We start from the raw sequence: 15,372 nt of genomic DNA on the forward strand, positions 1-15,372 counted from the left end.
CAGGGGTTTTGCCCAAAATCCTCTTCTTCTTCAATACCAAAAATGTTAGGAGCTCAAGGGAGAGGCAGGCTGCTTTTCAGCCCTGCTTGGTTAACACTGAAATCATTAAACAGATTCTTGCAGCTTGAAGCAAGTCTGTGGTTGCTAAACTTGCTCTGGATTATGTTTGCCTTGATAATTGCTAAAACACTTGTGGACAATCCACTCTAGCATTTTTAATAGCTGAAGCATTTAGGCTAAAAGCAAAGATGAGGCTGTATTGACTTCAAAACAGCTAATTAACTGTTCTTTAAGACTCAGAAAAATGTTTGTATTTTAGGTCACGGATTCTAGACTTTAAAAAAAAAACACAACTCCTGTCGTGATTGGGACAATTAATGGCATTGCACAAGTCCAGCTAAAGATGTTCTGAATCCTCATCATGTTTTTAGGTAGAAAAAGCATCGAATGGTCACCCATTTTACACAAGAGAAACCATGACCGCAGGGGTTTCCCTGCCCCCTCCCCCCCCCCAAACTGCAATACCAATTAGTTCATATTATGCATTAAAGTTTTGTAATATGTAATTTTTGAAATTAACATTAGCTTTGACTTCTTAGACTTAAGCCTCTGCAATTTTTTTGACACTTTCAAATGAAAAAAGGAGCCAGAGGTATTTAAAATATAATTAATTTTGCTTAAAGAAAAGAAATTGAAATCCCTCTGTACAATGCATTATTATCATGAACATTTATTGAAGTTGAAAACTAGAGCAAGAAAGCTAACAGCCTGCAAATAGGCATTTTTTTCAGGCAAAAATCATTTATTACAGGGTTACAAACAATACTTCCCTACTACTAATGAAGTGTATGGCATGTACTTCTCAGCAGCCTGGGCTGCAGAGTAACTCCAAGCCCCAGTGCCATCCTGAGAGGATTTTGTGTGATGTGCGTACAGGCTCAGCAGTAGTTGGGACAACAGGGTAGTTCATCATCCTGGTGAAATTACAGATTGATTGTTCTACACACATAGCATTCATCTTGGTTTAATATGCCTTATTCCAGTTGCAGTCTAGTTTAGTAGTGGATTGTTTTAAAATAAAAACAGCTGCAGAACCCCTATGGCAGATGAAAATAGGGGTAATTGACTGTCTTAATCAGGAACTTTATTAAAGTTGATGAAATTGATTTTGGTGAGTCAAGGTTTCTACAAATCTAAGAACAGCTGCTTCAGGGGAGCTGGAGTGGGCACCTTGGGAATTGAACAGCTCATGGAGAAAACTGACAAGTTAACTTTTTCAAGTAACTTTCCTGGCCTTCTTCAGTGATCAGAATTTACTTCCAGCACAGTAGAATATGACTTACCTTGTTCCCATATCCATAACATTGCATGGGCACAATGTTGATGTACTTCGAAACAGGGCCTCTTGGCCACGAGCAGCCACCTGCCTTCTCCCACCACCCCATTTTAAATGGGGTGTTTAAAACCCTTCAAAAGTTAGGGGCTGCACATGCTGGAAAAAACCAGGACCACCTAAGCAGCGAGGTGACTGTGCATGAAGAAGCAGCACCAGCAGCAGCTTTGCTCCAAGTGGGAATAGCAGCAGGCCCACAAGCCCTGACTGCTCCAGGCTCAGGAGAGCTGGAGGTTGACAGGAGGACACAGCACACAGGTGCTGTGCATTATGCTGTTTTCCCAGGGTCTCTGCCACTACCATTTGCCATCTACCATTGTGTCCCACCACAGGTCCCAGGGGATACTGGAACGAATGGTGGTTGTACTGTCCATGCTTGTTGAGAGCATGTGGGGCGAAATAGCCCCAGGGTAGAGGAAGAAGAGCTGAAAGGTCCTGTCTTCTCAGCGCGATTCTCAAAGACGACTACACAGAGTAGCAGCAAGACATTGACGTGGTGAAGGTGCAGCTGCCAGTGTTGGGTCCCTCCTCACTTTTTCAAGCTCCCCTCCTTCTGCCCAGCATGCAGTTGCTGCTTCCTCCCACTCAGGCCAGTACCCATCTGCTTTCTCCCTGCCTTGTAGGGAGGCACTGGGGCAGGCTGGCAAGGACGAGCTGGGCAGCATAGGGAGGCCCTGCTGTGCTGCGAGCTGGGCAGCCTGCGGCCACTCTCACTCACTTCATCAGTGAGGAATAGTTGCAGGAGTTGGACTTCTGCCACAGTAAGCTATGGCCAGCCAGGGACCCAGTGTATTTCTAGGTTTTTATCACTATGGGTGTGTAAGGAACCCGAAGGTGACCCCTCACTGCAACGTAGGCACCCTGCCTCATCTAGCGTTTACTGTAAATCCCCCTCTGGGTAACCCACTTTCACAATTTCTGCTCCTTGTAAATGTCTTATTTTTAAACAAGCCACCATATGGGAAGGCAGGAAGCAGAGCAACAACTAGACTTGCCAACAGCCAAGCAGCAGAGGGTTTGCCTCAGCTGAGAATCAGAAACGCGGCGACAGTCTCACACCATGTTGCCAAAGGAGGTACAAACGAGCCCCTTCCCACTGTGGGGGCTGCCGCCCTCACTCGGCATGTTCTTCGTGCACACAGCTGGGCTGCCATGCCGCAGAGCTAGTGAGCCCCACGCCGCCCAAGCACACCCAGGGAGACGCTCAGGTGACAGTAAACAAGGGTACCATGGCCAAACAGGCCCTGCAGGTTCAGCAAGTTTTGCCTTAGGTAAGTGTCAGGCCTCCAGCTCCAAGGCAGCCTGGCTTTGCAGCCAATCAGACCAGGTGGTCATTAACAGTGCTCCCCTAAGCATAAAATTGACTTTTCCCCTCATTGACTAATTAGAAACCAGGATACTCTTCCCTTTAAGTTACACAAGGTATTTGCCTGCACAGGAGCCTACCGTGTTAGACCTGCTGGAGTGGGTCCAGAGGAGAGCCACAAAAATGGTCAGAGCACTGGAAGACCTCTGCTATGAAGGCAGGCTGAGCGCGTTGTGCTTGTTCAGCCCGGAGAAGTGACGGCTCCGGGGAGACCCTATTGCAGCCTTTCAATATGCAAAGGGGGCATATAAGAAAGACTGAGAGAGACTTTCCCCCAGGGCCTGAGGCCAAGGGGCAACAGTTTTGAACTGAAGGCGGGTAGGGTTTAGCTTGGCTATAAGGAAAAAGGTTGGTACAGTGAGGGTGGTGAGGAGACACTGGAACTGGTTGCCCAGGGAAGCTGTGGATGCCCCATCCCTGGAAATGGTCACAGCCAGGTTGGATGGGTCTTTGAGCAACCTGATCCGTGGCAGGGGATTGGACTAGATGTTCTTTAAAGGTCCCTTCCGACCCAAACCAGTCTGTAAGTCTATGGAGTAAGGAGGCTGCCATTTGCCAGGGAGCAGTGTACAACACCCATCAACTGCATCAGCTTTCAACTGTGTTCCACCATAGCAAAAGCTTGATGTCTCCAACCTTGTAATTAATTCATAGTGGAAGGATGTGATGTTTTGTCTGCTTTCAAAAAAAAATTACAAAAATTTAAATCAAGATGAGAGAGGCGTGCTGCAGCTTGGAGATAAAGCTCTGGCTCACTCTACCTGCCAGCTACTTACACTGGTTGCTGTTGGAATCTTTCTGGAGTAATGAATACAAAAAAAAAAAAAAAAACACCGAAGAAAAAGTAGATAAGGGATTTTAGAAGTGACTGCAGACCTACCTAAGCTGTCAAAGACGTTACAGCCAGCCTTCTCTTTAAACAAAAGTCTTTCATCTGGCCCAGAAACCTACTCTGCAGGGTGTTCCTTTTATTTTGGACTTCCATAGCTATTATGGCAGTAGAAAAGGCCCCGGGACAGGTGCTGGGAGCCATATGCTTCATCAGCAGGCTGGAGAGAAGAGAAAAAAAGAAATTAAAACTGCTACACAATGAAATTATCTACCCTGTCTCCACCTAGCTGGGTGGGTAACAGCTGGCTGCAGGAAACAAGCATGCTGAATGTAACAGGAGCAGGATCTAACGAGGAAAAAACCCAAACCCCCTACTATTATTCCAAGTGCAATCCTCAGAATAAACCCTCGACACACAAAATACAGAAATTAAAACTGGGCCACTGACGTAACTGCTTTGCTGTTACAGCTGCATGGTCTCCCGGACTGGTTAGGCAGTCTGTGTGGTCTTCCATAATCATCTCTGCCTTAGCTTGAGTACCAGACCTTCAGAACACCAAAGTTGGACAACAGAGAGTGACCCTCACTGTGGCAGAGCGATAGTTTGATTTGATTTTTAGAAGACATCAGAGATTCTGAAGAATGAGACAAGCCCTGGAGGGATTTTTCAGATCTATGGTTCAGATCTAACTGTTCCGCAAGGTTGTCCTCAGATTTGATGACAACAGCCAGGGCTGCAACGCAGCCAGAGGCACACGAGCAATTCAAGGCTTTTCCCCCCAAATGCCAGCCTATGCTGTTAAGCCACAGAAGCCCTCTCAGGCCTCGAGTCCACGAGCACCCCAAACCCATCTAAATGTGGGCCACCACCCCATGGTGTCCTACACCAGAACAGGACAGGTGCTTTTCTGGCCGAAAGAAGAGCCTGTAATGGCACTGCCCTGGCTGAAAACTTGGCCAAAAAAAAAAAAAAAAAGGAAAGGAAAAAGAAAATGTTTGAGGCAGCAGAGATCACACAGGCACAGGAGCCTCTGCAGCAGGGAGATACTGGCAGCAGCAGCACTACCAGAGCCCTCGGGCAGGGCCCGTGGTCACCTCCACTTGTCACCAAACCACAACCAAGCCTACCTGCAAGATATACACAGCTGTTACTTCTCTTCATGCAGGGAAATAATAATTACAAAAAGCCTTAAACAAACGAAATCTTCCTTTTGTCTACCTTTAACCATTCCTTCCCCTCCCACACTTTGCAGATTTTGCTTTCATTTTTAAGGGAAGTGATCTGGGTCTCCTTGGAGGTATGAGAGCTCTTGGCTTCACCAGCCTGTGCCACATACATTAGTTATTATCGCTGTGCTTCAAAGGCTGGATGGGTCTCAGAGAGCGCAGGTCCATCTCACAGCTTGCAGTTTAAGCCATGGGAATGTTGCCAAAACAACATATAAAGGGAAACAAGATTGAAAAGCCAACAGAGGCATTCAGGAAGAGAGCCTGCACTGGCACTGCTTTAAGCCCCTCCTCTTGCCCCCACCCATTTTCATAGCCCATCCTGTCAGCAAACATTAAGTACAATTAGAAAACACTAAAAATCCATAATGGGTCATTTTCCTACTTGAGATTTGCAGGGGCAGATTGAACTGTCTGTCCTGGGATGGTTTTTAATGAACAGTACAGCTTGCCTTTAAGTGGTTTGGGTTCCCTCTCTGTTTCCCAAAAACACATGAAGTATCTGATGGTGAGGCTTAATTGAGGTTGAGGTACATAATGTTGTTTTCTTTGATGGTTGTTATACAAGTGAAAAAAGGAAAGTGTTTTAAGATACAGGAAAATGCTTTTATGGCCCCAAAATAAGTCCTCCTGTTGTGTGGCATCGCCAAAACAGAACAAGTTCCTTTCCGCAGGGAGGACTGCCAAAATGAAGCAAGTGCCTCTCCACAGGGAAGACTTAATCAAATGTACACACCATCAGCATTGACAAAATCTCTACCAAGATGCTTAAGTTTCTCCACCAGGGCATACAAAAAAAAAACAAGCCCATGCCTGACCCATGACAGCATCAAGTATCTTGGGGCCAGTCTTACCGTGACACACAGGCTCATGACGGTTCCTGTCCCCAGATTGCTGCTGGATCCTGAAACAACACTGTGATGCTGCCTGCCTTAAGTCCCGAAGGCTGCAGGAGACCAGGTCGCATCCTCGTGGTTTGCAGTGAGAGGGAGGAAGTCTCTCCAGGCCATCAGAGACAGCAGAAAGGCGACTGCCGCGCAGGAGGGGCAGGCAGAGCCTGTGCTTATTGGGGTGGGAAACAGAGACTCCCATGAAGACAAAGGCTGGGAGCTGGTGACTTCTGGCACCATGAGGATGGCTCCTGCTCCACCTGCACCTCTGCATCTACAGAACAGGGCCAGCACCCTGGTAGCAGGCAGGGGGCTGGGAGCTGTGTCCTGCCAAGCCTGAGCCATGCAGCTGTACTAGGAGGCAGCAGCAACTGACAGCAGTGGGCAACTCCCTGCTCCCAACCCGTCATCTAGGGAGGTTTTGCAGCTCGCTTGGGACTCGGATCTGGGATGGTATGGAGTGCCTGCCAAGACCCCTCCAGCCCACAGACCCATCAGCAAGTGACAAAGGTTTGGCAAACACAGGGTGCAAAGTGATGTGATGTGGTCAAGGGAGACCTCGGAGATCAACAAAATAGGGGCTCACCCCAGACAAGCCCAAATAAGCAAAGTTCCAAGACAACAGCACTGTGGGGAGCTCTCCTAGAGCTTCTGGGAGATGAGGGTGGCTCCCTGAAGGGACTGTAAGCTAACGCACACAGCCTGGGGAGCAAACGGGAGGCATTAGAGACCTGCATGCAGTTGCAGGGCTATGAGCTCACTGGGATCACAGAACTGTGGTGGGACAGCTGACGCAACTGGGGCACTGCCACGGCTGGATATGGGATCTTTGGGTAGGACTGGCCACAATAGTGAGAACGGGTAGCTTTATGTGGGAGAGCACTGGGAAGGCATGGATGCCTTGGGATGACCTTGGGATCTGTGGTGACCCAGCCAAGAGCTCATGGGTCAAGATCAGAGAGCAGACCAACATGGGAAACACTGTGGTGAGTGTCTGCTACAGATGCCTGATCACAGGGGAGTAGATGAGGCCTTCTTCAGACAACTGGAAGACGCCTCACATTCACAGGCCCTGTTTCCCTGGGGGCTGAACCACCCTGAGACCTGTTGGAGGGACAACACAGCAGAAGACAAGCAATCCAGGAGGCTTCTGCAGTACCCTGGTAACTTCCTGACACAGTCAGTCAAGGAGTTGGTATGGGGAGATGCTGAGCTAGATCTCATACCTACAGGGAACAACTGGTCAGGAAGCCTTGGCCAAAGTTACCACAAGATGGTGAAGTTTAGGATCTGGAGAGGAAGGGGGAAAAGCAAAAAGCAGGATCACAACCATGGACTTCAGGGGAGCAGACTTGGGCCCCTTAAAGGACCTGCTTAGAAAAATCCCATTGGATACAGCCCTGGAAAGGAGCCCAAGAGACCTGGTTGATTTTCAAGGATCAACTGCTCCAAGCTCAATCCTTCCTCTCTACTCAGCACTGTAGAAGGGTCAGGGGGAAATCTTATCTGTGTGGATCAGTATCTGAAATGGGAGGAGGAGGACTGGTGTCAAAAAAGATGGAGCCAGACTTTTCTCAGTGGTGCCCGGAGACAATAGGCACAAACTGAAACACAGGAAATTCCATTTAAATGTACCGAATTAATTTTTTTACTGTAAGTGTGGCCAAGCACTGCAATGGGTTGTCCAAGGAGGTCATGGAGTCTCTGTCCCTGGAGATACGCCAAACCTAACTGGAAACTGCCTGCATAACCTGCTCCAGCTGACAATTATGAAATATTTGATCAAAAGGGTTATATCCACAAATTGACTTCCCACATCCAGAATATTCTTAAAATTCCATTCAACAGTCCCTAATCCTGAAGGCACAAATATCTTTAGACATTTAGCTTCCCTCAGCACATTTCCACAGGCACCACAAGGCACCTACACAAGTACAAAAGACCCCAGGCTGCTGGGATGCCCCACACTGAAGTACTCACAGGATTCCCAGACCAGTTTTTCTCACCGAGTGTCTAGTTTGTTGTCCAGTCTAGTAGGTACACTTTCTCACTGGATACGAAACCAAATCATGCTACAGTGCTGCATTCAACAGCCTTTCCGTTAGTATGCCACCAAAGAGACAGACTGCAATCTATAGATGGCCTGATTTGGAGAATGAATGACACTTATCCAGGCTAATGCTCCTCTGGAGTATTAAGGTATCCACTGTCTTCCTAACCCAAAGAACATCCTGTACATACAAATATGCACATACAAGGTTACTCTCCAAATCAGGTACAGGTAGGGCCTAGACTGCCTTTGCTTTCCTATTACTTAGAAAGTGAAAGACCTACTACCACCATCTTCATCTTCCCCCTGCCCCCAAGGGTTTAGTATTCCCCTCCAGAAGAGGGTCAGGACTGAAAGTCCTCCCTAGAGGGAAGCAGGTTTCTTAGGTACTGAATTCAGAAAAGCATCTGAACTGTCTCCTTGGCATTCTTCACTAGATCAGAAAACACGACCACCATTGTACCCAACTTCGTTTCATGAACAAGAGCCCGAGTGAGGTGGCAATCCCTAAAATACGCACACGTGCCCCATCCAAAATAAAACCATGCAGTGAAAGCCTGTAGTATGGTACCATCTCCGTACTGTCATGGAGCTTGGTTATCATAGAGATGAAACTTATTTTTGCAGCAACTGACACCAAAATGCTGAATGTCTTTCCTCACTGAGAATGGAGGTACAATGAACTGGAATCCAAAGGAATCACAAAAGCAGACTCAAGCATATTTTCTTCCTATTTCCTAAAAACCATGTTCAGTTTCCAAAGGCAACACCCTTACTTTTTAAAATTTGTCACAAGAATGAGTTCTTCCTTCCCTACGTAACAAGCCCAAAGATACCACCAATCTTATGGAAAGGGAGGCTGTTACTCCTTGAGAAGCCTCTGTACCACACAGGGCAGGACTAGAAATTCTTATCTGAAAAGAAATCAGAAAGGAGTAATTGCAACACCCAGCCTTTTGGCACTACACCGTAACAGGGAGTCTAGTTTCTTTTAGCTTTCTCCTCCTTGGAGAAAGAACCTCCTTCCACAAAAATCTCAAGAGCTCTCAGATCTCCTCTCCTCCTGCAGTAACCAGTTGGACACCCAGCATTAGTCCACAGGACTGCTATGCCTAGCGGTCTGGATTTAGGTAACGCTATTTACTTACAGTTTATTTCAAGAAGTAAAAGTAAAAACAAGGCTACAATAAACAGATTACCATGAGTATTACTAAACATACATTGCCCTGAGCAAACCCTGTTTCTCAACCAACAGCTCAACAAATCACTGCAAAGTTTAACCACACACTTCACTACACACATACACGCACGCACAGGAAAAAAAAAATTTAAAAACCCCAGAACTTATTTTTCTACAGGCACAGTTATTAGCCTAATTGTGCTCTGTTAACAAGCTCAGTCTCCAATTCAAGAGGTAAAAAAAAAAGATTACACAACTTCCTCTTCTCCCAGGCTTCCAGCTCCTCTGCAGCTGAGCTTCCAGGCCACAGCTCAAGGCAGCCAATTTAACACCAGAACTTGTTACAACCTGAGATAAAATTTCAAGTTCTTCTGTAAAAAGGGGTCATCTCTCGATCTAGCTTCACTTGATTGCTATTCTTTCTTGTTGTCAGTTGAATTGGCAGTTGAACTTGCACATTCACTCACTTCCAATTGTGGTCTTTACTAAGGAAACACTACCTTCTCGATCCGCATTTTCCTATCAGCCCCACTGGAGTGACACATTGTTTCTGTGACCTGTTGCACACCAAAAAGACACCACCTACTCTCCAGTTTCTTGTCATCTCTACAAAATTATGGTGTTATTGAGGTGACAGAAATCAAAACAACTGTAAAGCTACTCGACCACTTCTGCTTTACTGGAGATTTCATTCATGTGTGACACAAACCAAAAATGTTCAGCAGCCAGAAATTATCTTCAAAGAGCTATTCCAGAGTTTTAGAAAAAGTGTTAATTCCCTAGTTAAAAATATTGCAGGGTGCTACTTTTTCAGTGAGGCAAGAATGCTTACGGTAGTTAAAAAACCCTACCTCTTTAAAGTCAACTGATATGTAAAAAGCCTCAAATAATCATGAGTTAGTAAGGCTTATAAAAACATCTCCTCTAAGCACATCCCCAGTACCTGAAAAAAATCCACCTTTGCAAGTAGGTTCAGTACCTAACTATCCTTAGTGCTCAAATAAACCCACATTTCTAGTGTATATTCATCTAGCTTCATTTTCTTATTGCTCTAGTTTAGTAGTCCATGTGTGTTAAATTTAAGTAGCTCATTACTAAGTATTTCCTATGTAGGTATTTACTAACGCAAATTAAGTCACTCCTCAACTGTTAAGTTAAACATGGTGAGCTCCTTCAGAACCTTGCTGTGTGTTTTTTCCAGTACCTCACTCATTCCTATAGCTCTTCCCTGAGCCTTCGCCAGCCTTTTACAGTCTCTCCTGAACTCTACAGTTTTCCAGGACTGGTTACACTAATGCAAACAGAGACAAGATATACATATTTTAATTGCATGACAACCTTTGATCAAACAACCTCCTTTAGCCAAGCACCAACCACAAATGGCTGTACGTGTACATCCCAGTAATGGATGTTCTTTCCCAGCTTTCACTCACTTTTTCCTTGCATTTCAGTTCTGGAAACACTGCAGGAACTATGGTTATTTCCTCCTAGTTGTGTAGCCTCAAATTTCTGTTTGCATGGCTATATTTTGCAAAGCAAGCCAGGCTGTTCTACAACAGGAATTGATTTATACTTCTATTAGTCATCTATCATCTTAAAGCTGCCTGGATTTTACCTCAAGTAACAGATGAAGGTATCAACCCATTACCACGGAGTAAGGCCAGGAGCTAGCTTGCTAAGCCTCAGTGGTCTTCATTTGCAACTGCGGTGTCAGCCAACATCTCTAATCCATTCAGTTTCTTGTGTTTATTTTGTATTACTCCAGGCTTATTTTTAAATACTGTGAAGATACCGAGGCTCTACTCCTGGGCCAATATCTGGCCCTTCCCAAGAGCTGATTTCTTCAGGAAGCCGTAAATCATTTCCCTGACAGCACCCTGCTTCGTAAAACAAGCAGGTCACTATCTATTCCCCCTACCCTCAGCATACATAGCTAAGGGCTCCCCTTGCACAGTCCTCCAGTCTCTGAAGAGTCCATTTCTAGAGCCATGAATTGCTAGAAGACATAACATTCAAGTTGAGGAAGATCTTTTAGTCACAAAGCAGGGACACAAGGCAAAATTATTTCATTAGCTCTCTACTCTCAGCCCTTTTCAGACTGCTTGTCTTGGCTTTGAGGAAGACGTAGGCAGTGAATTGCACAAAGCACACAACTTTGAAGCGTGGCTTATGTGGAAGTGGCACATTACCACAACCGTAACTCACCAGGCGAGGCCGAGGTTAACAGGGATGGCGAAAAGTTGCCTGTGGTACAAGTTGCATCACACCTTCTCAGGGTGAGCTACATGCTTTTGTCAAAGTACTTCTTGAGAAAAGAATGCTCTCCCACGCAAGGACAGCCTGAAACTGGGGCAACCAAATACATTTAGAGGACAAGGCAGTCCACAAAGCTTTTCCTAGCAAGCACTACGAGCTGATGATGAAATGCCTGAAACCAAGCCGTTTCTGACTGAAGGACATGAAGCATTTTCATAGCTGGGTGGGATACTACATCCTTTGAGGCTCCAGACTTTCAGCACTTTCAGTTAACTTTCAGTTCATGTTTTTAACAGTCACATTGAAACCTTGTAATCTTTGGGATGCTGAAAACTTAAATTTCCACTTACTGATAATAAGCATTAAACCTCTCTTGTTGGTCATTGCCATAGTGCTCCTCAGTAAACACTGACTTTGGAGGATTTGCATGTATTTAAATATTATTCTTCTTTCTTCCTCCCTCCCCCTCACCCCCCATCTGGAAAGAATTATTCTGCAAGTCAAATGACAATCATTTGACTCATACAAAACAACATGAAACCAAGACTGTCAGTAGATTTATACCACATCCTTTAGGGGTTTAGTTTAGTTTCACATAGTGAAACATCTAATGGCTTTCATAATTTTCAACAGATAACGTGAAATTAGCCATACCACAAACACAGCAGTGGATACACAGTTTCCAATAACACTTAACTTTTTTTTTTCTATGCTCTGAAGAGAGAGAAACCTCATCATACGCAGAAATAAAATATGCTATTTTTAAAGCATATTTAAGCATTCAGATATTTTTAGATTTTTTTCCTCTCTAGAACAGTGTTATGCAAAAACCAACAGATAAGAGATTATCTTATTCTTGAAGACAGAGCACACTAGTCAAAAATACATGGTTGACATTATTATAGATGTAAATTTGGAACAATATTAAACTTTAATCTCATTCTATGGTGTTTCATACAGAGTTTCCAAAACAAATAAATGAACCACTGCTTTTGTGTGTCGTCCCCCCCACCCCCCTTTTTTATTTAAATAAGACACAGGACCTTCTATACCAAAAAAATACAAAACAAAAGCCACACATTTCCTTGTGTAAAGCAATATTATGTGATAACTTGAATACTGTTCAGCACAGTGGCTAGAAATAACAGTACAACTATGTACAAAACTTTAAACAATATTTGACAAATTTCTACAGCTGGATGTAGAATACAATTGAGATAAACAACTGCTGGGAAATTTACATGGCAAAGCATTAGCTTCAACACATTTGGTTCAAAACCTTCAAATCTGCTAAGAACAAATGTGCAATTTAATTAATATTTAGTTTCTCGTGGAAAAAATAAGAACAACATGTAATGGCATTGCAAATATTGTACAGAGTTCATCACTGATCTAAAAACCACTCATCACACCCCTTGGTAACCTAACACCAATAACTGAGACTATGATTTCTTACCTGGACATAACCAGAGCGCATAAAAAGGTCATCATTCTTCAATGTTAATCTAGAAAGAAAAATATTAAAAGGAATCCATACTTACATCACGAGTATTTTCTCCCCTTTATCTTCAGTCTATAAAATATATAGTGTTTTCACCTAGGCCTGAGATTAGTAGGGTTAAAGATGGCTGTTGTGTTTCAAGAAGGTTTTTCACATGAAAATGGTTATAGACAGATCTCTCTCTCCTTCTGTACTTTCTGCAAGGGGAGTCAAAAAACACTGACTGTTTTATAGGCTGCAAATTCCACCTTGTAACAGAGTATTAACAAAACCTCAGTAATAAAAAGGAAATGATGCTTTATCTCCAAAGAAAGCACATATTTAGTGAGTAGTTATTGGTGGCTCACTCTTACCCCCCTCCAATCTCATCTTCAAAGAGGAAAAAAACATAATAGAGCAAGTTTAAATGCTCAGTAGCTGCAGGCTACTAATCTCTTCAATTCCTGGAAAAGGTGAACCTTATTCTCTTAGGAGCAGACAGCATAAATGCAGTTTCACTGAGCTGAAAGCAACGGAGCAAGAACATCAAGTTTATTTTGCCTTTGGGGTCCTCTTTGTATCACAGGAAATTATCTCTGAAAGCAACGCTCCTCTTGCTCCAGTACAATAGAAGAGCACCAATAACCAGTTCTTGCCGTGTACTATTTTGAGAAAGTGTCCAGGCTGCAAAACCAGGATTATTTTACAAGGATTTTTTTTTTTTAATTCACACTTAAGGAGGGGGGAAAAGACACTTTTACACACACAACTTAAGTAACTGAAAGTTATGGGAGAAGCTTCGATTAAGTAACATGAACTTAAAACTATTGTTTTCCCCACCCCTCTTAGAACACCCACTTGCTACTTTTGGACTTTAATCCAAACACAATTGCTCACTACATAAATAAAATGCCGCTCATCTAACACTGCTTGACAAAATCTGAAAACCTATTTCCAACCAGCAAATTAATTAAAATTTCCAAAAGAGAAACTAAACATTAATTTGACTTTTAGACGGTAACAGTAGCATTTCACATCCTTAACTGCCAACAAAAACGTGAGAGGAAATCCCCATCACCCCCTGCGAAACCTGAAAGAATTTCTGTCCTTGAACAAAAACATTCTTGTCTTTCAAAATCCTCTCACACACAATGTGGAATGTTTCTCATGTACAGCCTAGTACTGAATACTTTATTTGCAACAGTTTTAACAGTCATTAACGGAGCAACACCTGAAACCTTTAAATGCCACATTTTTACGTATATTGAAATGACAGTAAATGCAACAGTTGTTTTGCTTGTAAGCACATGAAAAAGTGATATACATCACAGATTTGCTGGTTCTCCTCATGTTCACCCATGTCCAGGGTCATCGTTCACCTGGATCTGAATGCACTTATTCCAAGAAAGTGGAATGTAATGAGGAAATATTAATGCATAAAATAAGGAAAGGCAAAAGAGTGATGTTCCCTCTTTAGCTTTGTAGCTGTAAAATATTTTATATCCCAATATGATATACATTCCAAGTTACCTGAGTTTACACTTCGAGAGAAGTACCTGAAGCTAGGCCATAGGGTGGGCACTGTGCAACTGTTGTGGCCATTTTTTTTTTTTTTTTTTTGCATTGTGTGTATTACAGAAGTTAGAAACATAAACACCTGGATCAATTGTAAACATAATCCTGAAGTACAGTATTTTCCATAGGACACAACACAGCAAGACATTTTCTATTCAGACAGGCAACTTTTTTTTTTTATATATATATATAGAGCTTATTTATACTGTAGAATTTGAAACAGAACACAGGACACAGTACTAATCTGGTCAAACATACTATGAAATGCATAGTCTCCACTTAAAACGCTTAATGATATATGGATTCTGCAGGCATTACTGCTTTCTCACAAAAAATGCTGAATATGAATTCTGTCCCTGCCAAGAACAGCGTTGAGATATTTTTTTCAAATGTTGCTAAGTATTCCATGTTGTTCGGAAAGGTTGCCACCGCATGCAGATGTATCTGAACTATCACCTCCTCAATCCTTGTTTCAGGGCAGAGGCCTGCTCCACCTTGGTCTAGATTAACACATAGCTCTGAGGAGAGGAATGGTCTTCAGTCTGAATTTCTTGCAAAAGCGGCTGCTGCTGTTGGGACAGTTGCTGTACCGGGACCTCTGTAGAGTCCATTGTGCTGGTGTCATCTGACAGAGATGAGAAAGAGACCCGAGATGAAAGCTGCTCAACAGTCAGGGTGCTCAAAGCTGTGCTTTGACCAGAGTTTGGAGAGTTCTTCAGTGTCAGGTCTGAAGCAGGAAGGAGGGGACCCAGAAGTTTTACAGGACAGAAAGCTGATCCGGTTGGGATGAAATTAACCTTGTTTTTGTCAGGACATGAAAAGAGAGGGGCTGAGACAGGCTGCCGAGACCTACAACAAGAAAGAAGATTATATACCTGGCCAACCAAGATGTTTTATACGTCATGGACTTTGTGGTTCTACACGTTGCTAAAATGTGAATGACAAGGAATGGGATTAATTGGACAGAGGGGCAAACATCTTCCATATTGGTAGTCAGCTAACTGATCCACAGCATTAAAAACAGTACCGTCACAAAAAGGACTTGATAGTTACTGGATAAACATGCAACTTCCAGCAAGAAAAATCTGCAGTACATATGCACATGAAAAAATGCCGCGGTAATT

The 15,372-nt window shown here is 43.7% G+C and overlaps 1 protein-coding gene across 5 annotated transcripts in view; it reads right to left on the reverse strand.

The window, feature by feature from the left end:
• Nucleotides 1–12,101: 12,101 nt before the first annotated feature.
• Nucleotides 12,102–15,372, reverse strand: part of GLCCI1 (glucocorticoid induced 1) — a 59,496-nt gene continuing 56,225 nt past the window's right edge. For 2 of the 5 annotated variants that reach the window (XM_064444547.1, XM_064444546.1), the window contains exon 8: nucleotides 12,102–15,097. In XM_064444547.1, coding sequence (XP_064300617.1) covers nucleotides 14,749–15,097 — 349 coding nt within the window. In that variant the 3' untranslated portion in view covers nucleotides 12,102–14,748. The remainder of the gene's footprint in view (nucleotides 15,098–15,372) is intronic. The other 3 variants (XM_064444550.1, XM_064444549.1, XM_064444548.1) reach the window with 2 other exon arrangements.

Source organism: Phalacrocorax carbo, chromosome 2 (genome assembly GCF_963921805.1).
Source record: "Phalacrocorax carbo chromosome 2, bPhaCar2.1, whole genome shotgun sequence".
In the NCBI taxonomy this organism is placed as follows: domain Eukaryota; kingdom Metazoa; phylum Chordata; class Aves; order Suliformes; family Phalacrocoracidae; genus Phalacrocorax; species Phalacrocorax carbo.